The following is an 18,474-nucleotide window of genomic DNA, read 5'->3' as shown; positions in this document are numbered from 1 at the left end:
GCTTTGTGGCCCCTGCTCATTATTGTGGCCCCTGCTCATTATTGTGGCCCATTGCCCTGATGTCCCCAGTTCAGCTGACTCTCCTGCACATCCACCTCCTCTCCTCCATCACTGGTGACATTCTAAGGCATAGAAAGGGGCTTGGAGCTCTCCAGAAAGTCTCTGGCTTAAGGGCTGGGTGACCTGAGGAGGAATTTGAAGTAGGAGGCATAAGAGCCTGTTTGCTGTGGGTAGAACCTTGCTCCATGGGTGATCCTATTCTGTTCTCCCTAGACCTTTTGAACCTTCTCTGTGGGCTCCTGGAGCCCAACCCAGAAGAGCGCATGACCTTGGACACACTGATACACCATCCTTGGGTAATCCAGCCTGTGAACTTAGCTAACTATTCCTGGCAGGAGGTGTTTCACTCAGCTGCCATACCAGGTAAGAGGCAGGGCAGGCAGAGGGCTCATCAAGTGCTGGGGTAGGCTGCTGCTCCACACAAGGCCCCAGACATAGCTGGCATTGATTCACCTTAAGATGGGGTGCTCCACAAACTTTAGCTGGCTCTGCAATGACTGTGGTAATTCCAGGTATGTTTTAAAGAATGTCCACAGAAGGTTCTCTAGAATGCTCACTGGAAGCAACAAAACTCTTATATTTAGCACCTGAGGTCAATGTGAGCAGATAATATGGAACTGTAACTGAGCTTTTAAAAAATATCTTGGATGTCTTTTGTCTTTACCTCATTGCCATTCCCGGGGGGAAAAAAGTCCCTGTCTTCCCTACATTGAACCACCCTTTGTAAGCAAGAAAAACGAGTAAGCAGAAATGCTGAACATAGTGGTCGCCTCTGACGTTGTGTACAGCAGTCTTGGTGCTCTTTGCCCTCTGCAGGGAGAAGTGAGGTGGGGGCTTCTTCAGTGACCCACCCAGGTCAGCTTCATGTACATGGTTCAGGGTTGTTTCTCTGAATTCCTCATCCCTTTACATAAATTCATGTACTCCAATTTTTTCAGCTAATCTCCATTAATGGACACCCACTTGGTTTCTGTTTTTACTTTCATGAAGAGCCTTGTGGTGAATGTTTTGGGGAATGTGTGTGTGCAGACACACAGATACACACGCAGGCCAAAGAGCAGGAACAGTGTAGGCATTCTTGGAATCCATCCTGCTTGGATTGGTGCACGGCCCCACCAAGAGTCTGTTAGTATGCCTGCCTTCTTACTGCTCCTCCACCACTAACTGTCTCTGCCTTTGTCATACAGGCTAATTTGCAGGGTGTGCATTGTTTTAATTGCATGCTTTTAATAACTGTCCTTTCATTTCAGAAAGTAGTATTCATTCACCCTAGAGGAGAGAGAGGAAACTGAACGAAACAGTAAGTAGGACCTCAAAATGTCAAAGTAGACTAATTGTGTCTTTTTAAGTACTAAGCTGCTGCTGCTGGCTGCTGCTGTGTCCTGTGTCCAGAGGACCATGCCTGGGGCCATCCCATGACTCGCACTTTCCCTGCCATCTTCACTGCTGAGGAATAGCTTTGGGCTCATTCACCGTCTCCACCACCTTGTTTTCAGAACCCTTCCTTGGGGAGGGCAGGGTGGGACGCTGACAATCTTGATGCTCTCCAGAGCTAATCTTAAGAAAACCGCGCCCTGAGTGTATGGGATGGATTCTATTTTCAAATTTTCCTTGTGTGAATTTGAAAAGAACAGTTGTAGTGTGAAGTTTGATACTGTGACGGGGCTTTTCACAGAGGACATTAGACATGCTTGTGCTTTCGCCCTTCCTTCCTCCTCTCCTGTATTTGTGTGTGTCACGTGGTCTGTGCCCGTCAGAGGCAGACGTTTGAACTCCATAGAATTGTCGGCCCAAACTGACCAGAGCCTTCCGAGTATTTTTTCTTTCAGTTCCAGTTCAGGGCTGACCAAGGTAAGTGGGCCGTGCTTTGCACCCTGCTGGGCAGCCGGCACCTCCAAGCACAGAGGTGGCTGTTACTATACATTACAACTCTCGCTGACAGAGAGGTGCCTTCTGCTGATGGTCACCGCTGAGGGGGACAGGCTAGAAGGAAGTGTCTCGGCCAGGTACAGTTGCTTCCTGTAGTTACGGACAGCGACAAAGCGGCGCCCTTCCACCCTCAGAACACGTGCCTCATTGATGGCGCCGCTTGAATTCTTCTTCCTGGAAAAGCTCCCATTTGCTAAATGTGTTCTCTTCAGTAGAGTCAGACTGAAAACCTCCGTCCAGGTCTTTGCTTAGACGAGCTTTGCTTTAAAGAACAGCACGACAGTGAGGAAGCTTGTGACGTTTACCTCTTAAGACTGATTTGCTTCTCTATGTTCTAAGAATTCTCCTTTCTGCAGGACTGAAAAGTAAACCTGTTTTTCCTTAAAATGCTCAGGAATTCCAGTGGCTAAAGTATCCTGAGAATGTGCTCTCCAAAGGTGAAGCTGAGCTGCCTCCAAGAATGCACAAGCCCGTGTCTTTGAAGTCTGTCACTTTTTTGTAAGAGAAAATAATTAAAATTCATTAAACTGAACAGTAGAAATGTGTCATGTGTTTTGGGGAGAAGGAAAATTTAATACCTTGGCAATGGAATGCTGAGGCTAAAATTTTCCCCACATTTTTGGGAATGTGTTTAAAAATGAATGTTATACAAATGACCGAGGGTGTAGTCCATATTTGCAGTCTGCATCATGCCTGTCACTTTGCTTCCTAGATGCATCAGTTTCTGGTTCCAGGCCCCTAAATTCCCTCCAAGAAAAGAACTCAATTGCCCAGGTTTTGTGTACAATTTGATAAACACATTAAATTGATTTCTATAATGACTTTAGATTGTGTGATTTAGTGGCGCAGATGGGCAGTGTGGGCTAATGGGAGGAGTCCTGGCCTGGAAGACAGCCAAGGCTCATTATCTGTACTGGCTGGGAAATGATGACATAGCCTTGTCTGGACAACAGGCCTTCTTCATCCATTTAGTTTTTCTCATTGGAGTCATTAAGCCACTGTTTTCAGACTTAGGAGATTCTTGTCAAGGCAGGATAGTCAAACTGTTTCAGATTTCCTTGAGTTAGAGAATTAGGCTGGGTTTGCTCCAGTTTTGTAGCTCAGTGATAGCTCCAACACCATCATTCTCCCCTGTGCCACATTGAGGGGTCTGGGACACATCCCAAGCTAAACCTGAGATAATGATATGGCACTGACAGGAACATCAGTTCTCTGGACATGTCCTGGCTATCTCCGCCAAATCCAGAGCGGCTAAACATTTCTGGATCTCTCAAAATGATGTTATCCTTCAAGAAGTGAAGGAAGCAATGAGTGAAATGTTCTGGACCCAGTTCTTACCAGTAAGGAAGAACTGGTTGCTAGGGTTGAAAAGACGGGTACCCTGGAGTGAAACAACTGCTCTAACTTGAGATTTGCAGTGAGAGAGAGGGAAGTTGTGTGGTACTCCACTAAGCCTAAGAGAAAGAACCCAGAATCTAGCTGGGGCCAGTTCTTTCTACCTCTCCTCTCTCCCTCAATCACTTGGGGGCAGAAATAAGTTTGGTGAACCATGAACTGCCTAGGATGGGAAGAGGCTGAGAAGCTTTGAGAGCCAAACCCCGAGGAAACTGCCATTCAAAGGGAGGGAGTGAGAAAGTGAGCAATAGGGCAAACTAAGGGAAAAGAAAGAAATTATCAAAAATCTAAGGAGAAAGAAAACTCAAAGACCTTGAGCATGAGCAGATAAACCAACAAGGAGACATTAACAGCAGGAGGAAATATGGCCTCTGGATCAAGTGAAAGAGTTCAGGCATCTATGAATATGTATTTCAAGATGAAGGAAAAGGATTCTACACTTGATGAGGCAGAGGACCTCCCACAATGTTTAAATGAGAAATAAATAATGTGAGAGCAGAATTTAAGGCCTGAACATCAGATATAATTGGCAGGACAGAAAAATTTGAATCTGTAGCGGCAAGTGTCATCAAACAAACAAAAGAGAGGATGACAGACTGGGAATGCAAATATGTGGAAGTAAAGGACAATCTGGAAGAAGCGATGTAAAAAGCAATAGCATGAAAAGAAAGCATCCTCTCCATACAAGCAAAACTTAATGACCTTGAAGCCAGGATACAAAGAGACTGATTACAGGTCTCCCTGAAGAATGACAAAAAACTTGAAACACTACAGTGAAAAAAACAGGAAACTGCCTAGAACCTCTAAACACAGAAAATTGTTAATCAAAAGTATCCATAAAGTACCTTCAAAGAAAAAAAAAAACCCAAACAACCAGCCAAACAAAAAGAAACCTGAGCCTGCAAACCACACATAGTGGTTAGATTGAACAATTCTACTGAGAAACAACAAATTCTGCAAGCAATCAGGAGAAAGATCTTCTATTATAAAGGGAAAGAAATTCAAATACCACAAGACTATTCTACACGCAGTAGAAAATACAGAAAGGAATGGAATAATGTGTTCCAAAGAGCAATAGTGCTCAAGAAGCAGGTGATATATGTCTTATGCTGAGTTTGAACTCAAGTCTTTCTGACTCCAGGCCTAATGCTGTCCCCGGTGGTGCCACCTACTGCTAAACATAGTCTTAAATCTGACTCCACATTGGGTTTATTTCTGTATTTTAACGTAATACAAGAATAAAGTGAAAATGCTTGCTCAACCAAATATGTAATGGAAAATGGCAGAATTTTATCAACTCTCTTGCTGACAGATGGAAACATTTTATTTTTAGCTACAGAAATAACTGCCAAAAATGAATAGCTAGTTGTGATATAAAACATTTACTTTTTTTACTAGCTAATGACAAGCACTGTATTAAATGATAAATATGCTTAAAGTCTGATTGCATATATTGCTTCATTATATAACAATCTGTAAACTCTTCAGATGTGACTTCCTTTTCTATCATTGGCACACTGCCTACACTCTTTAAATCAGAAAACTGCCCTACTGCTGCAATGAGAGGCAATACAAGGTTTGTTTCTGCAGATTGTTTGTGATGGTCCATAGAGATTTCAAGGGGACATGTAGTGTGCATACTCGGTGACAGCCTGGTATCTGCTATGCCCTGATCACACGATTACTCGGCTGATGCGGTGCGATTACAGGGGAGTAGAGGGGGATGAGTGTGTCACGCTTGCACAGTATACGGAATGCAAATGAGGTTATGTGCATGCACCTGGCCATCTGTTGGTTTGAGCTTGGAAGGTGAAGCCTTGTGGTGATTCAGAAACAATCTGATGACATATAGAGAAACTGTGCTCAGTCAAACCAGAATTACTGTGTGTTTCAAGTCAGTGCAGAAACAAACTTGAAACATGCCTATTGTCACAGAGGAAAAAATATTGTGTCACATAATTCAGCCATTATTTACTGCTTAAGGTGTCATTAAAGACTTTTTTAGCACAAACCCCTTGGACCATCGTTCACCTATTGTGTATAAGGTACTGCATAATACAGCTTCAGCCTGCCTTTCTGGCTTTATTTCACACTGCTCTTTGTTGATTAGATTAAGAGTCAGCGATCTATGGCACACAGAAGCCTGTTTTTGTATGGTCTACAAACTAAGAATAGTTTTTACATTTTCAAATAAGGTTTTCTTGTGTTTAAAAAAGTAAAAACTTTAGGTTGCAAGCCATTCAGAAACAGGCTGAGGGTCAGATTTGGTTCTCAGGCCATAGTCTGTAAACCCCTGGATTTGATAAAGCATTCACTAAGTGATATTCCTATGGGTCAAACACTGTGCTAAACACTGGGAATACAAATATAAGCAAAAAGACAGCCCCTGCCCTCAGGGAGCTTACATTTTAACGGGGAAGACAACACATAAAAGGATGGGCAAGGAGTCACCTGGAAAGGTAATCTGGAGAGTTGAGGGCTTCGGACCTGAGCCAGGTTAGAAGTGAATCTAGTTGGTGTGGGTACTTTCTCAAACTGATGTTTTGGGGAGGAACTCTTCAAAACTGGAGCAGGTGGGTAAAGACGTGGAGGCACCGCCAGTGAGAAGGCCCTTGGAATGGAGATGGAACGAGGTCTGGGGAATCCTGGGCTGAGCAGGTAAGAAGAGTGGGATCCAGCCACACCGGATCACCAGACGGTCATTCCTTGTATAAATTCATTTTCTCCATGCGTTTGATAAAATGAATCATTGCTTTGAAAAGTCACCCAAATCGCGCAGATAAAATAAGCCCTTGGAAATGTGTGCCATGTCCTGCCGGGACCGCTGAAAGCAGGCCTCCCCGTGGGAGCGGCCAGGGACCTGCCTCTGCACCGTGCCCGCCCGGGGGCGGGTTCGAGGCAGCCTCGGTCCCCCTCCCTCCCAATGCAGGAAGCAGGGGGAGGGTCTCGAGGCCACGGCCCAGACCGGGAGCTGCAGTCCCGGGATCTGGAACCTGGAATTCCAGCACACCTGTTGCAGGGTCCCTGGGGGGGGCGGGGTCTGCGGTGCAGGAAATCACTCAAACCGAGCTTCGGGGCCGGGGCACTACGGGGGGGGATCACGGGCATCCCTGAGTGGAGTGATTACGGAACCCTAAAAGGAAGGAGCGCAGTCTGGGGGGCTCCGGCCAACGGCAGAGGCACGAAGCCCCCCGGGGCTGGGGCCAGAGCCCGCGGCCGGCCACCTGCCCTCGCGGGGGGGGGGGCTGGGGAGGATCCAGGTCCGGAGGCGTCTCTCGTGCTCCCCCGGGCCATGCCCCCTCCCCATCCTTCCCCCGGGGCGGGGGGCTCTAGCCGATGGCCCCGAGCCGCGCTGCGGACTCCGGGTGCACATGGAACGCAAGCTCCTCGAGGGCAGGCGCTCTCCTATTTCTCGGCATTCCCAGATCGTGAAATGCTTGCAGGATGAACGCTCCCCTTCGGCGATCACGCGGGCCCCGACCCTTCTCCCGGGTTCTCTCCTCCGCTTCCTCCCCAGCCCCCGCCAGCGCTGACGTCATCAGACTAGCCACCAATCTCGCCCGGGCTCGTCTTCCGACCTTATTCCCCGGATGTGGCCAGAGGAAGAGCGGAACGTTTGAGCCGAGCGCTGGTTTCCGCTCGAGGCGGAGAAGCCCGACGGGCCGGAAGAAAGCCGGACGATCGACGGGTGGCGCGCAGGACTCACGGCGCTATGGCGGCGAGCTGCAGGCAGGTCGGTGCCTCCTCCGCCGAGCGCTTACTACCCTAGAGGGGAAACTTAGGTCCCGGGAGGGAGGCGCCGTCCCAGAGCTGCCCAGCGCAGGAGTGCCTGGGCCGGCAGTCGAGTTTGGGTCCGTGGAACCCAGAATAGGCTTCCCTGTGGTCCAGACCAGGGCGCCAGGTTGGGGGTTGCTCGTACGGCTGCGCGGCCACGAGCCGGCCCTAGAAGAGCCGCAGTGCGCCTGCGCGGCTCCCTTTTCTTCCTCAGCCTGGTAGCTGGAGTGGACTGGAGTGCGGCTGCGCGGCTCTTCCCCTTCCCCTCCCCCCTGGAATCTGAAGTGCGCTTGCGCGGCCGGGGGGCGGGGGGCCTAAGGGGGGGCCCCCCCCCTTTCCCCCCCCCCCCCCCCCCCCCGGTTCCTGGAGCTGCAGTGCGACAGTGCGGCTGCGCAGCGCTGAGCTGTCCCGGGACTCAGCGGATTCGTGATGTGGGAGCCTGTGCGGCCCGGGGAAGGGGCTGTCGGAGCTGGGAGGGGGTCTCGAGGCGCTGGGATTCCTCCCCCCAGTTCCCGAAGCGCATGCCCGTGTGGGCCTCAGTTTACTCATCTGCAAAGTGTGGGGGAGTTGGAGCGTAGGTGATGGGCCTGTGGTTGTTGGTGGAGGGGACTCCCAGGTGAGGAAACTCCTTCCAACAAGCCATGCTGGCAGGCAGGACTTGAACCCAGGTCCTTTCCGAGGCTGCCCCCCCCCCCCCCCGTTGGGTTGTGTTTAGTTAGGTTCTGCAGGCATTCATTAGGCACCATATATATATTATATATAAAATATGTAATATATATATACACGCATATGTACATATACACAGATATGCACATATACTCACACACATGTGTTAATGGTAAAGGAAAAATAACCATAAAGAAGAGGGATGGCTGTTGTCATAGGTAGCATAGTGATGTGTGAAATGTGTGACAGTGTCATATATTTTAAATTCAAGTCCATTTGATTTTAAATTCCTTCAGAATGGGCAGTGGGTTTAATTCCCTAACATGAGCCCCTCCTCAAAGTTGAACTGGTGTTCTGATGTGGGATATGATTTAATTGATTGCTTTAAAAATTGGCTGTTTTTTATTGTAATCCAAACGTGACAGGTAGGCCTAGTCTCCAAAGTTTTGGGTCTTCCATTATTGTACAGACTAAAAACAGAAATGACCCTTAACTTGTTCATTGTTTTGTAGATCTTACAGTGGCACAGGCTGGTCCCCTTCTCTGGTCTACGTGTGGCCCCACGGCTGTGTCTGCACAGCGTACAGAATGCTGCAGCTGGGGCTCCTTCCCAAATTCGTGGTCGTAGATTAACGACAGCCTCCTTGAAAGGTGATAATGAAGAAAGAGTCTTTCTCACTTCTAGAAACCATGTTAAGGAGCTAGAATCCAGCAAGAACGTTGTGAACCTCCTGGTTCAGAAGGAGCCGTCCTCCGTGGATCAGGGTGCTGTGGAGTTGGAGAAGGTGGTTAATTTGTTTTTGGACATGGGATTCAGCGAGACTCATATAAAGGAACTGTTCAGGATCCATGCAGGCATCAGACCTGAACAGCTGCTGGCGGTGGTTTCAGAGCTCATGCTGTTGGGTTTGGACCCTGATCCTGTATGTAAAGCCTTGCAGAAGAATCCTAGAATCCTGCAGTTGACAGTCAAACAGCTGAAGAATCGGGCCAGTCATCTGAGACGGCTGGGGCTTGGAGGAGGTATTATTCTTAATGGGATTCTCTTATGTACAGACTGATTTTCTCTTACCTTCCTCTTTCTTCTCCTTGTTTTGAAAAACTTTCTGTCACTTTACCTTGAATTGCCTTACAGTGAAATAATTCACATTTTGTCTTATTCCAGAAGAAACAATGAAAAGGTCATTCTTTGTTAGTCCCAAAAAGCGTCGTAAGAAGCTCCAGTGGGAACAGTACATAGTACTCATAGACCTTTAGATCAGCTTCCCATTACCTCTCCACAGCTTGGTATTCAGGGCCATATATATAGATATATATATATATAGATATATATATAGATATATATATAGATATATAGATATATATAGATATATATATAGATATATATATAGATATAGATATATAGATATATATAGATATATATATAGATATATATATAGATATATATATATATAGATATATATATATATGGGGAAGCCAGTGGGCTCTAGTGGAGCCTGGGGCCTGGCTTGGTCACTTACCAGCTGTGTAACCTTGGCCAGTTCACATATCTTCACCAGGCCTCAGTTTCCTCATCTGTAGAATGAAGAGGTTGTACCAGATGGCCTCTGAATCCATGATCCTATGTTCCTATTGCCATCTGATTTTGTGGAATAAATGTTTTAAAAGGGACTGCTTGGTACTAGGCACTATTCTAGGTGCTGGGATAATGAGGACATCAGTGACACAGTCTTTGCCCTCAGAGAACTTATCTCAAATGAGGGAGAGTGGACGAGGGGAAGCTTCTGGGTCGTGGGGACAGGACATCTTGGTGCGCTCTGGGATTCACCATGTCAATGATTCCTCCCCCTCCCCCCCTCCGTTTTTACAGAGGAACCCAAAGGCTGAGACGTGAGGTGATGACCACAGGCTCGTCAGGGCGGTAGGTGGGAGAGCTAGAATTCAGCCCCAAGTCGTCCTGAATTCCATTGCCCGGGACGCCTCCCAAACGTCATCCCTTGAATCATAAACTTGTTAGGCGATATTTCATAATGATTCTGGGCATAACCATTGACCAAAAAGATGAACAGGAAGCACATGGACCTGGTGGGTTCCTCTTCCTGGTTGACTCTGCCTCTGGCGTATCTTGAGGAAGACATTCTGGGCATGATGCACAGTCTCCTGAAATAAATACTTCAGACATTTAGCAGACACTGGCTGCCTTGTTCAGGCCCTGTGTGAGAACAGTTCAGAGAGATGATCGCGCATTGTGCCCGGCCAGAGAGCGTGCGAGTTTTCCTGTGCATCTCCTTTCTGGGTGCTATGGCAGATTCTGGGAGTCCTGATCGACTGGCCCCTCCTGACCCCCAAGAGAAGAGGGCCCTAGGAAGCTCAGTGGTCTAGGAAGGAGAGTGCCGGGCCTGCAGTCAAGAAGATCTGGGTTCAGATCCTGCCTCAGACACTCACTGTGTGACCCTGGGCAAATCACTTAACCTCTGTCTGCCTCGGTTTGTTCATTTATATGAGGATTGGGGATAATAACACTCCCAGCTTTGTTGTGAGGATCAAATGAAATAATAATTGTAATGTGCTCATAGTGAGTGCGACATAAATGCACTGTTATCATCATTATTAATGACTGTAGACTTGTCCTACATCTTGTTTCTGTGACCAGTGCCCTTGGGCAAGAACAGCATATCTGCCTCTTTGGCTGATTGTCTTCGGGATGGGGTGAATGTAGCGGAACTCCCTATTCTTTGTCGTGCTTTTTGGCTAAGTGTCAAGGTTTTGAGGTCTGGTTAATGATGTCAGGTAAACCACATGTATAGGTGGCTTTAAATGTCAGTTCAGAAATGAGTGGAGGAGGCCAGAGTTCTCTTTTCAACTCAAATAGAGAAGTATTTATTAAGTCCCTCTTCTGGGTAAGGCACTGTGCTGACCTCTGGGAATACAGAGACAAAAACAAGGCACTGCCTACCCTCATGGAGCTTACATTCTACGAGGGGATACAGCGCATTGACAGATAAGTAAATACAAAGTGATACAAGAGGAAGAGAGTGTGACCAGCTGGAAGGGGCTCTGGGAGGGCCTTGGGTGCAAGGTGGTGTCTGAGTGGTGCTTTCAGGGGTGCTGAGGAGTCCGAAAGATGGACGGGAGGGGGTACTGGGGATCCTCAAATGAGGCCTGCAGCCAGGGGATGGGAGGCTGTGTCTGGGGAATGGGCAGGCTTCTTCAGCTGGAATGGGCAAGGCGTGAAAGGGAGTCCTGTGAAATAAGACAGACAGCGGGAGCCAGGTTGTGTCTTACATGAGAAGCTTTTGTATTGTGAGGACAGTCTTCAGTGTCGGAAGCTGCAGAGGTCATCACAATGGGGGAGGGCTGAGGAAAGGCCCCAGATGGAACGAGGCCGTGGCTTCTTTCTGGTGGTAGGAGGACGAGCGCTGAGGGGGCACGACACAGGGAGGGGAGGTGGTGAGGCAAGTCACCCTCCGCTCACCTGCTGACCAGGAGCTGGAGCATCCCTACTTCCTGACCCTTCTTGGCACTTCTTTTCCCTTTTTCTCTCTTCCACTGGTTGCTGCCTAGGCCCTGTCCCAGCTCAGTTCTCGTTTCTCATCTCACAAGATGGGAAGAGTTGGGAAGACGGTGAGACTGGCCGTGATATGCCTGGTAGTGGGAGGGAGGTTGGGTAGATTGCCAAGGCCGCCCTCCTCAGCTCCAGCGCTGGTCTTGTGGGCGGCATCTTTTGCCCCTGCCCCATCTCCTCACCCCACCCTGAGAGGGTCTTCCTTACCCTCTCATCCTCCATGGAGAGGCGAAGGGCTAAGTGGGAGAGCCTGCTAGGGTGCAGAAACCTCTGTGTTCACCTTGGCTGTGACCATTCCATTGTCCCCCAATCCTTCCCAGTCCCTGAAGCTTCAACCCCTTCAACTCCGTGTCCCGATGGAGGCCTGCCTGGGGCCATCTGAGCCAGGCTAGATGAGGGAGGCAGCTTCTGCTATCCCAGGGTGGAACTCTGAACATGTGTGGCTCAGAAAGCACTGGCACCTGTGGTGACGTTCTGAGGGCTGTCAGTAGACCTTCACAGCTCTGTGGTTTACACGGGCGTACAGCTAGCCAGGATGTACAGCATTATTTCTTTGGAAAAAGGCTTTGTGATTCCAGCATGTGCACTTTGGGAGCAGTGTGTCTGTAATTTGGGGACTACCTGTGTTCACATGAACCTGATTCATTGTTTGTTTTTTGTGTGAAGAGGGGCCCGTGTGGTCATCCCTTTTCCTCTCCTTGTCCCACAGGGAACTTGCGGCATGTGACTCACTGCTGTCCAGACCTGTTCACCATGACCCAGCAGCGTATTGATGCCCTCGTCTCCGTTCTGAAGGACAGATGCCTTTTCACCGGGCAGCAGGTGACAGAGATTTTGTACAGCTGTCCCAGAGTTCTTCAGGAGGACCCCAGTGCCTTGGAGTATAAATTCCAGGTGAGAGAGAGCAGGTGAAAGTACGGTGGGGGCCTCTGCCCACATGGGCAGAGCTTTTGCTTTGCATCTAGGAGCCAGGCAAGTTTTTCATCTTTTTAAAGAGATGATAAAGGATAAAAATGGGCAGCTGTACATGGTTGTGGGGTGTTGTTGTCCTTAACCCCCAAGTGAAGTCTGAAGTGAGGGTCACCAAAGGTCTACTGGAGAGTGTCTAGGAGTGCTGGTGTCCATCTGGTCAAGCCCTCTGCAAAACTTAAGGAGAGGAATGGTTCCTAAGCCCTCCTTCTCCCCACTTCATTTACCTTCTCTTTCCCTGGAGGTCAGGCCTGGGCTGGGGACTGTAATTCAGAGGAAGGAGGGTCCCACATGAGTCTGAAGCCCTGGACTGGGGTCCTGGCGGCCACACTTGGGGCTTGTGGCTGGGACAGGGCTTCTGGCTTTCCCCCCACTTCTGAGCCTAGTTTCCTTCCCCTGTCAGAGGGGCACCACAGTACTTGTGCTGCCTAACTCAAGCTTTGGGTGAGGTGAGGGCTTTGTGTATGAACTGAAGTTCATGTAGAAACGCAAATTTATTGTTCAGGCTCACTACTATCACAATGGTAGTTAAATGAACCCTGGAATAAGGAGAATAAAGTACATCCTTTGATGGATCAGTCACTGGTATGAAAATGGTGACCCGATGCCTGGAATTGTCCATGACTTCTTTAGGGACTTTCTACATAGAGGGAAACTGAGGCACAGAGGAGCCAAGTCATGCAGTAAGGGGCATTCACCTGCTGCCACTGTCTGGGATGCACGGCTTGGTGTGCAGTGAGCAGGGCTGCTGTGACTTCAAGTGTTCTCAGGACCCAAATGAGGAATCTGTTTTGAGCCTAATGTTTTCAATAGTAACTCCTGCCAAGGTGGGATCGAAGGAAGAAGAGACGTAGGGAAAGGAGGGACCCAGAGGCAGGGCACGTTTCCTAGGAGCCATGGGAAGCTTGGGAAGGGGAAGAATGTGTCTGAGGGGCAGGAGATGCGGCCTCTCCATTCCTCCATGCGTTCTTGGTGTCCTCCCTTCCTTGCCCATTTAGTTTCTTCAAATGCTCTTGTCTAGGACCTGGTCAGGTGTCCTGAATGTAGAGGGAGGTGGCAACCAGTGTGTTAACGTCACACAGCTTTTCTGGGCTCTGTCCTCTCCTGTCATCACTGGGTCAGTCAGGATCCGCTGACTATTGGGTTCTCTCTCCCATTGTCTCCTTTGTGTCTGGTCTGTGTGACAGAACTCTGTAAATCACAGGTGCTGTGGCCACGGATTGTGTGGGAGCCATTACTCGGGAGCCTCCCCCCTTCGGTCTTCATTCGAACACGTTGATTGGAATGAGGAATGATGGAGTGGGTGGTGGTCCCCATTCTGCCGCTGGGATTTCTCAATATCTTTGTGTTGTTCCTTACAGTACGCATATTTTAGGATGGGAATAAAGCAGCGGGACTTGGTGAAGACCAGATATTTCCAGTACTCAATGACCAAGATCAGACAGAGGCATGTCTTCTTAGAGCGACTGGGCCTTTACCAAACTCCTGATAAAAAGGGACAGACCCAGATCTGTAATCCTTCTGTGAATTCCGTTTTGAGAGTCCCAGAAGCCGAGTTTTTAGCCAAGACAGCCCACTCGTCTCAGGAGGAGTTTGAAGTCTTTAAGCAGCTCTTAGCTCGGGAGGGACTGGAGGAGGGTGAAGGTCTGAGCGTGTCTGAGGATGAGGAGTCAGACCTGGCAGACACTGACGGTTCCGATGACGATGAGGACTGAAAGGCAGAAATGAGCGGAGGGTGCCGAGGGAGAGTTTCACTCTACGAAGACGTTTGCTGCGAGAGTCGTTGGAGAATTCTCGAGTTACTGATGTCCTCTGACCGAGAGGCTGGAGGACCTTGTGACTGTACGTGTAGTAAGGACTCCTGCTTGTAATGGTCGTGAGAACGGCAGATCAGTCTGACCTCACTCTTTGCCCTGCTCGTGTGTGAGTTGCTGACGTAGCCTGGAGGGAGGGTTTCTTCCTTCTGATGGGAGGGAATGAGCCGTCTTTCCTCCGGTGGGTCAGCAGTGAATGTGCTAAGTGGTGACGGTAAGACTGGGAAGGGGCAGGAGGGAGGTCACCCTCAGGATGCAGCAGGTGGCCAGCTACCTCCCAGGGACCTGGTTCTTTACCTAAAAATGGCCGATTCACTTGTGATTGCAGCGCACCATGGAATGAGAACCATGCCTTTGGCTTCACGCTGATGATTTATGAGGTTCTGTGAGGATCCCGTTGAATGAGGAACCCCATTACTCACCCGTAGCTCACTTCTCAGCCCAGGCTGTTACGTGTTGGGCCTTTCTGAAGCTGTGGCCTTGGTGGGGCACCCGTGTCGCATCTCCTCAGCAAAGCCGTATTTCCTCAGGATGGAATGTTGGCTAAGCTGATTCAATTTCACATGGGTGGAATTCCCCAGTAGAGACCTGGGCTTCATAGGCAGAGACTCCGCCAAGGGACCGTGTGCCGTACTGGGCTCTGGGACACAGCCCGAAAGGCAGAGGACCTGGCTTCAGAGCCTGGCTCGGCCACTTAACCTCTGTAGGCCTCAGTTTCCTTAGCTGTAAAATGAGGGGGTTAGGCTAGGTAACCTCAAGCTGTGATGCTCTCATTTTTATTCAGGCTTTCATTGCTTAGTTTATCGAGGGATCATTTACAGCTCTATGTTGATCTAACCCTTTTTTCCCCCCCATTGGGCTTTAGAGGAATGACTAACATATTATTATTAAACAAGATACATTGAAAAGTGTCATAAATGTAAACTTGCTGAGGTTGATCTTTAGGCTTACTTACATTCTTGCTCCCGCTTACACAACCAGAAAGGGGCTTCAGGAAAATAAATTGTGTTTAAAAAATTTCAAACCAACAAGATTTGAAATAAAATTTCTTTTTGTTTTTTGCTTTCTAGCCTTGATTTTGTACAATTTGCATTAACTAGTTAGTACTGGGGTGTTTGTGTGTGCCAAGGAATGGAGACCCAGGCCAGAGCTTGAGAGCGGCCACAGCCGATGCCAGCGATGTTGGCCCAGCAAGGAGAAAATTCTGTTTCAGTTCACTTAAACGAGATCCTTTTTGTTATGAAGGAGAGGTTGCTTGTGATAATGGAGGTGGGGATTTTTCAGAGAGCTACCTTCTCTGCCCTGGAGATGGTGGCATGCAAGATGAAACCATTTCACTGTGCAAGAATTTTAGTGTCATCCTTCTGTCTTTGGGACTCCAAATGATGTTTCTTTAGAGCCTGTGTTTTTATGCTGGCTCAGGGAGATGTGAAATAAACGGGATCCTAACGGGGTTCTCCAAGTGAATATACTCCTTTGGGGAGGGAGGCATTCCTGGGTCGTCTGTGGCAAACCCTAATCCTGTATCATCAGTCTCCTTAGGAGCTGATGGGCTTTTAGGAAGAGGCGAGTGGCCTTCAAATGATTTCACAGAAGAAATGAGAGGTCCAGAATGAGTCATAAGGAAAAAATATTTTAGCAGATGTGCTTGAAATGTTTTAAAGGCAAATTGAAAGATGTAATTGCTGTGAAAACAAAACATTATATTTAGAAAAACTTTTTCAGTAGATGTTTTCATTTCTCTGTAAAGCATCAAAAGGGATGGGTCACACGGTCACAGATTACCGAACTCAGAATTTGTTGTATCAAAGAAACATTTTTCTCATTTTCTAAGATTCCAGGAGTTTATTAACGTGATGGTAGACGTCTTTTTTTTTTCCCTCATGTATATTTCCAGTCATATCAGGTGATCCTTTTGAGGCCCAGTATTGTTGGAAAAAAAAAAATCACATGCTCATATGTATGAATGACCCTTTTGCAGCCTCCTCTGTGTTTTTGACTCTTCACTAAACTAAAGCCAATCATTGAGTGGCTGTTTGGTACACCTTTTGAAATAGTAAGAGTTTTTTAGGTCTGCTGTAGTTTATCTCCTTGGCATGTCCTTCCTGTATGAAAATGGCTGATTAATTTGTGTGTGTGCTTTTCCTGAGACATACCTATATAGAATTCTCATAATTTAAAAACCAAGATTCTGATCCTTCAAAGAAATCCTCTTGTAAAATATGACTGCATCTTGTGAAAAAAAATGCCTTCTAGTTTGAATGGGTTGTGATCTCCTTCAGCACCCTCAGATAGTGGGGAATGTGGACAGGTAAGAGAAACCTCTGTGGAAACTGCATCCTGACACCCAGAATCCTTGCTACGTCAGTGCTTCACAAATAGAACTCTAGAATTTGAAGGTCAGATTTTCTCCTCTTCCCCCTGCTTGTCCTAGAGCACTAACGCGTTCCAGCACTGTCTCCACCCTTGACTACTGACTGATGCCTGGCATAGTGAGCTGAAAACTCAGCAGTGACTTGGGTCTACTTGGGGTCAGTTGCTATAATGATGTTAACATTTCTAAGTATTATGTAGGGTTTCCATTGTTTTAACAGCATTTTTGGGGAATGTTTTTTGAAACATGTTGAAAAGTTAACGTCATGAGTGATAGTGTGTCCTCTCTGGTAAAGGACCAAACTTTAAAAATTTTAGGTTAATGACTCAGTAGACTAAAACAGTTTGTCTAGGCGGCATCAGCGCAGACCTTTTTTCCGTTGGCCCAGTGGGGCCTAATGGCTGTACCTGATCTGCCAGCTAAGGAATGAGTTTGTCCACATGCAAAAGGCCATATGAAATTCTTGGAGACAGAAAGGTTTCTAAGCTAGTATTGTTAATTAACATTTCTTCTTTCAAAATACCAAAAGGCACTAATCCATACTATGGACTACTAACCTGCAAAATATCAATTGACAAAAATACTCTTCATATTATAGGACTAGGGACAAAGAGGGTTAAGTAGCACTAAACAATGCTTGAGGTTGCTTTTCAACTTGGGAAAAATTCATTTCTGCCCTCGCTGTTTGGAGGCTGCTAACATTTCTCCATTTTGATTTTTTTGGTCTCAGAAGACTCATGTCCACTTTGAACTTTGTGAGCCAGGGTCTGCTGCTTCCGGCATGCTCCTGGTGGTCTGCTAAGTTAACCCCCTCTCCTTCGCATACCCACACACTGATATCTTTCAGTCATTGTAGAAAACGAGCCGACGCTGTTCCAAACACTTGTGCTGCATGCTGCAGCACCTTTGGATGGCATGTCATGGGAAGAATGCAGACACCTTGGAGAGATGAAGTCTGGAGTTAGGAAACTGAAGAAGCCTTGGCCACGTCCCCAAAGGAGGGAGGTGGCTGGTGTGGTGTTCAGCCTGACGGCATGTCCCAGAGAGGCTTGGGGAGAGGAGGAGGCAGAGGTGTGGGCTCCCGTCTAGTGCAGTGCCTTTCCTCTCTGGGTTCTGTTTCAGCCCAGGGGGTAGATCTCATCTTCCTGGGATTTCAAAGCCCTTAGAGTTGACAAGGTGAAACTGCAATTGTTCTGGACCCTTTAAGGAAGGAGGAAAGAAGACATTACTATTTTCAATGATACTTTCAATTTAGATACTGATTTCCATCTATTGTAAGTTGTTGTAATTGCATCCTCATCCCTTCCAGGTAAAAGCCCCTCGTTTCTCCTAATGGTTTTTCATTTGTATCCATTTGTCCTTCAGTTGAGGTTTTGTGCCTTTAATTCTCATTATCAGGAATTGACCTGCTCTGGGGACCTTGGTTCCTTGAAGGCAGTGTTAGCAGAACCAGTGCCCCAGTTGGCCTTTTCAGCTTGGAAAGGCTTCGAGGACAGGCTTAGTCTCCTCATTTCCCACATCTGCTTGGGAAGAATGGCGTCTGCCACCTGGCCACTAGGTTGGGGACATGTTTTGACCACAGTCACTTATGAAATTACTGATGGGAGGGTAGAGAGGAATTCTCAGATGTGTCCCACTGGAGGGAGGACAGATGCGGATTAAGTCAGAGACCTCTGAGCTGATTGGAATCCAGCACTCAGTGACGAGTCTCTGACCCTCTGGTCAGCTACGTGGACAAAGCTTGGGAACTGCCAGAAGCACACAGACTTGTCCAGCGTCACTCAGCTGATAAAGAGGTGGGCTTGGAGTCTGGTCCTCTTCGCTCCCTACCACTCCCCCTGATGTGTTTGTGCCTGGGTTCACAGCCTGTTCTCCTGGCTCTTAGTATGGACTTTAAGTCATTGAGCATTTATTAAACACTTTCTGTG

General features: G+C 47.9%; 3 protein-coding genes across 5 annotated transcripts in view; 2 read left to right on the top strand and 1 right to left on the bottom strand.

The window, feature by feature from the left end:
• The window catches only part of PASK (PAS domain containing serine/threonine kinase), a 59,946-nt gene extending 57,425 nt beyond the window's left edge, over positions 1-2,521 (top strand). For all 3 annotated transcript variants that reach the window (XM_027875817.1, XM_027875816.1, XM_027875819.1), the window contains 3 exons: positions 274-423; positions 1,311-1,360; positions 2,384-2,521. In XM_027875817.1, the coding sequence (XP_027731618.1) occupies positions 274-423; positions 1,311-1,333 (173 nt within the window). In that variant the 3' untranslated portion in view covers positions 1,334-1,360; positions 2,384-2,521. The remainder of the gene's footprint in view (positions 1-273; positions 424-1,310; positions 1,361-2,383) is intronic.
• Positions 2,522-7,042: 4,521 nt separating this feature from the next.
• MTERF4 (mitochondrial transcription termination factor 4) lies at positions 7,043-15,241 on the top strand. Its single transcript, XM_027875874.1, has 4 exons — positions 7,043-7,117; positions 8,337-8,847; positions 12,099-12,283; positions 13,720-15,241. Exons 1-4 carry the CDS (start codon positions 7,097-7,099, stop codon positions 14,071-14,073), a joined length of 1,071 nt encoding a protein of 356 aa, XP_027731675.1. The 5' UTR covers positions 7,043-7,096; the 3' UTR covers positions 14,074-15,241.
• Positions 15,242-15,330: 89 nt separating this feature from the next.
• Positions 15,331-18,474, bottom strand: part of SNED1 (sushi, nidogen and EGF like domains 1) — a 36,190-nt gene continuing 33,046 nt past the window's right edge. Inside the window, exon 21 of the mRNA XM_027875795.1 lies at positions 15,331-17,746. The gene's annotated coding sequence lies outside the window, so the exon portion shown is untranslated. The remainder of the gene's footprint in view (positions 17,747-18,474) is intronic.

This window comes from Vombatus ursinus, unplaced genomic scaffold (genome assembly GCF_900497805.2).
Source record: "Vombatus ursinus unplaced genomic scaffold, bare-nosed wombat genome assembly UNPS02014810.1, whole genome shotgun sequence".
NCBI classification, from domain to species: Eukaryota; Metazoa; Chordata; class Mammalia; order Diprotodontia; family Vombatidae; genus Vombatus; species Vombatus ursinus.
This window is presented reverse-complemented; position numbering and strand designations above follow the sequence as displayed.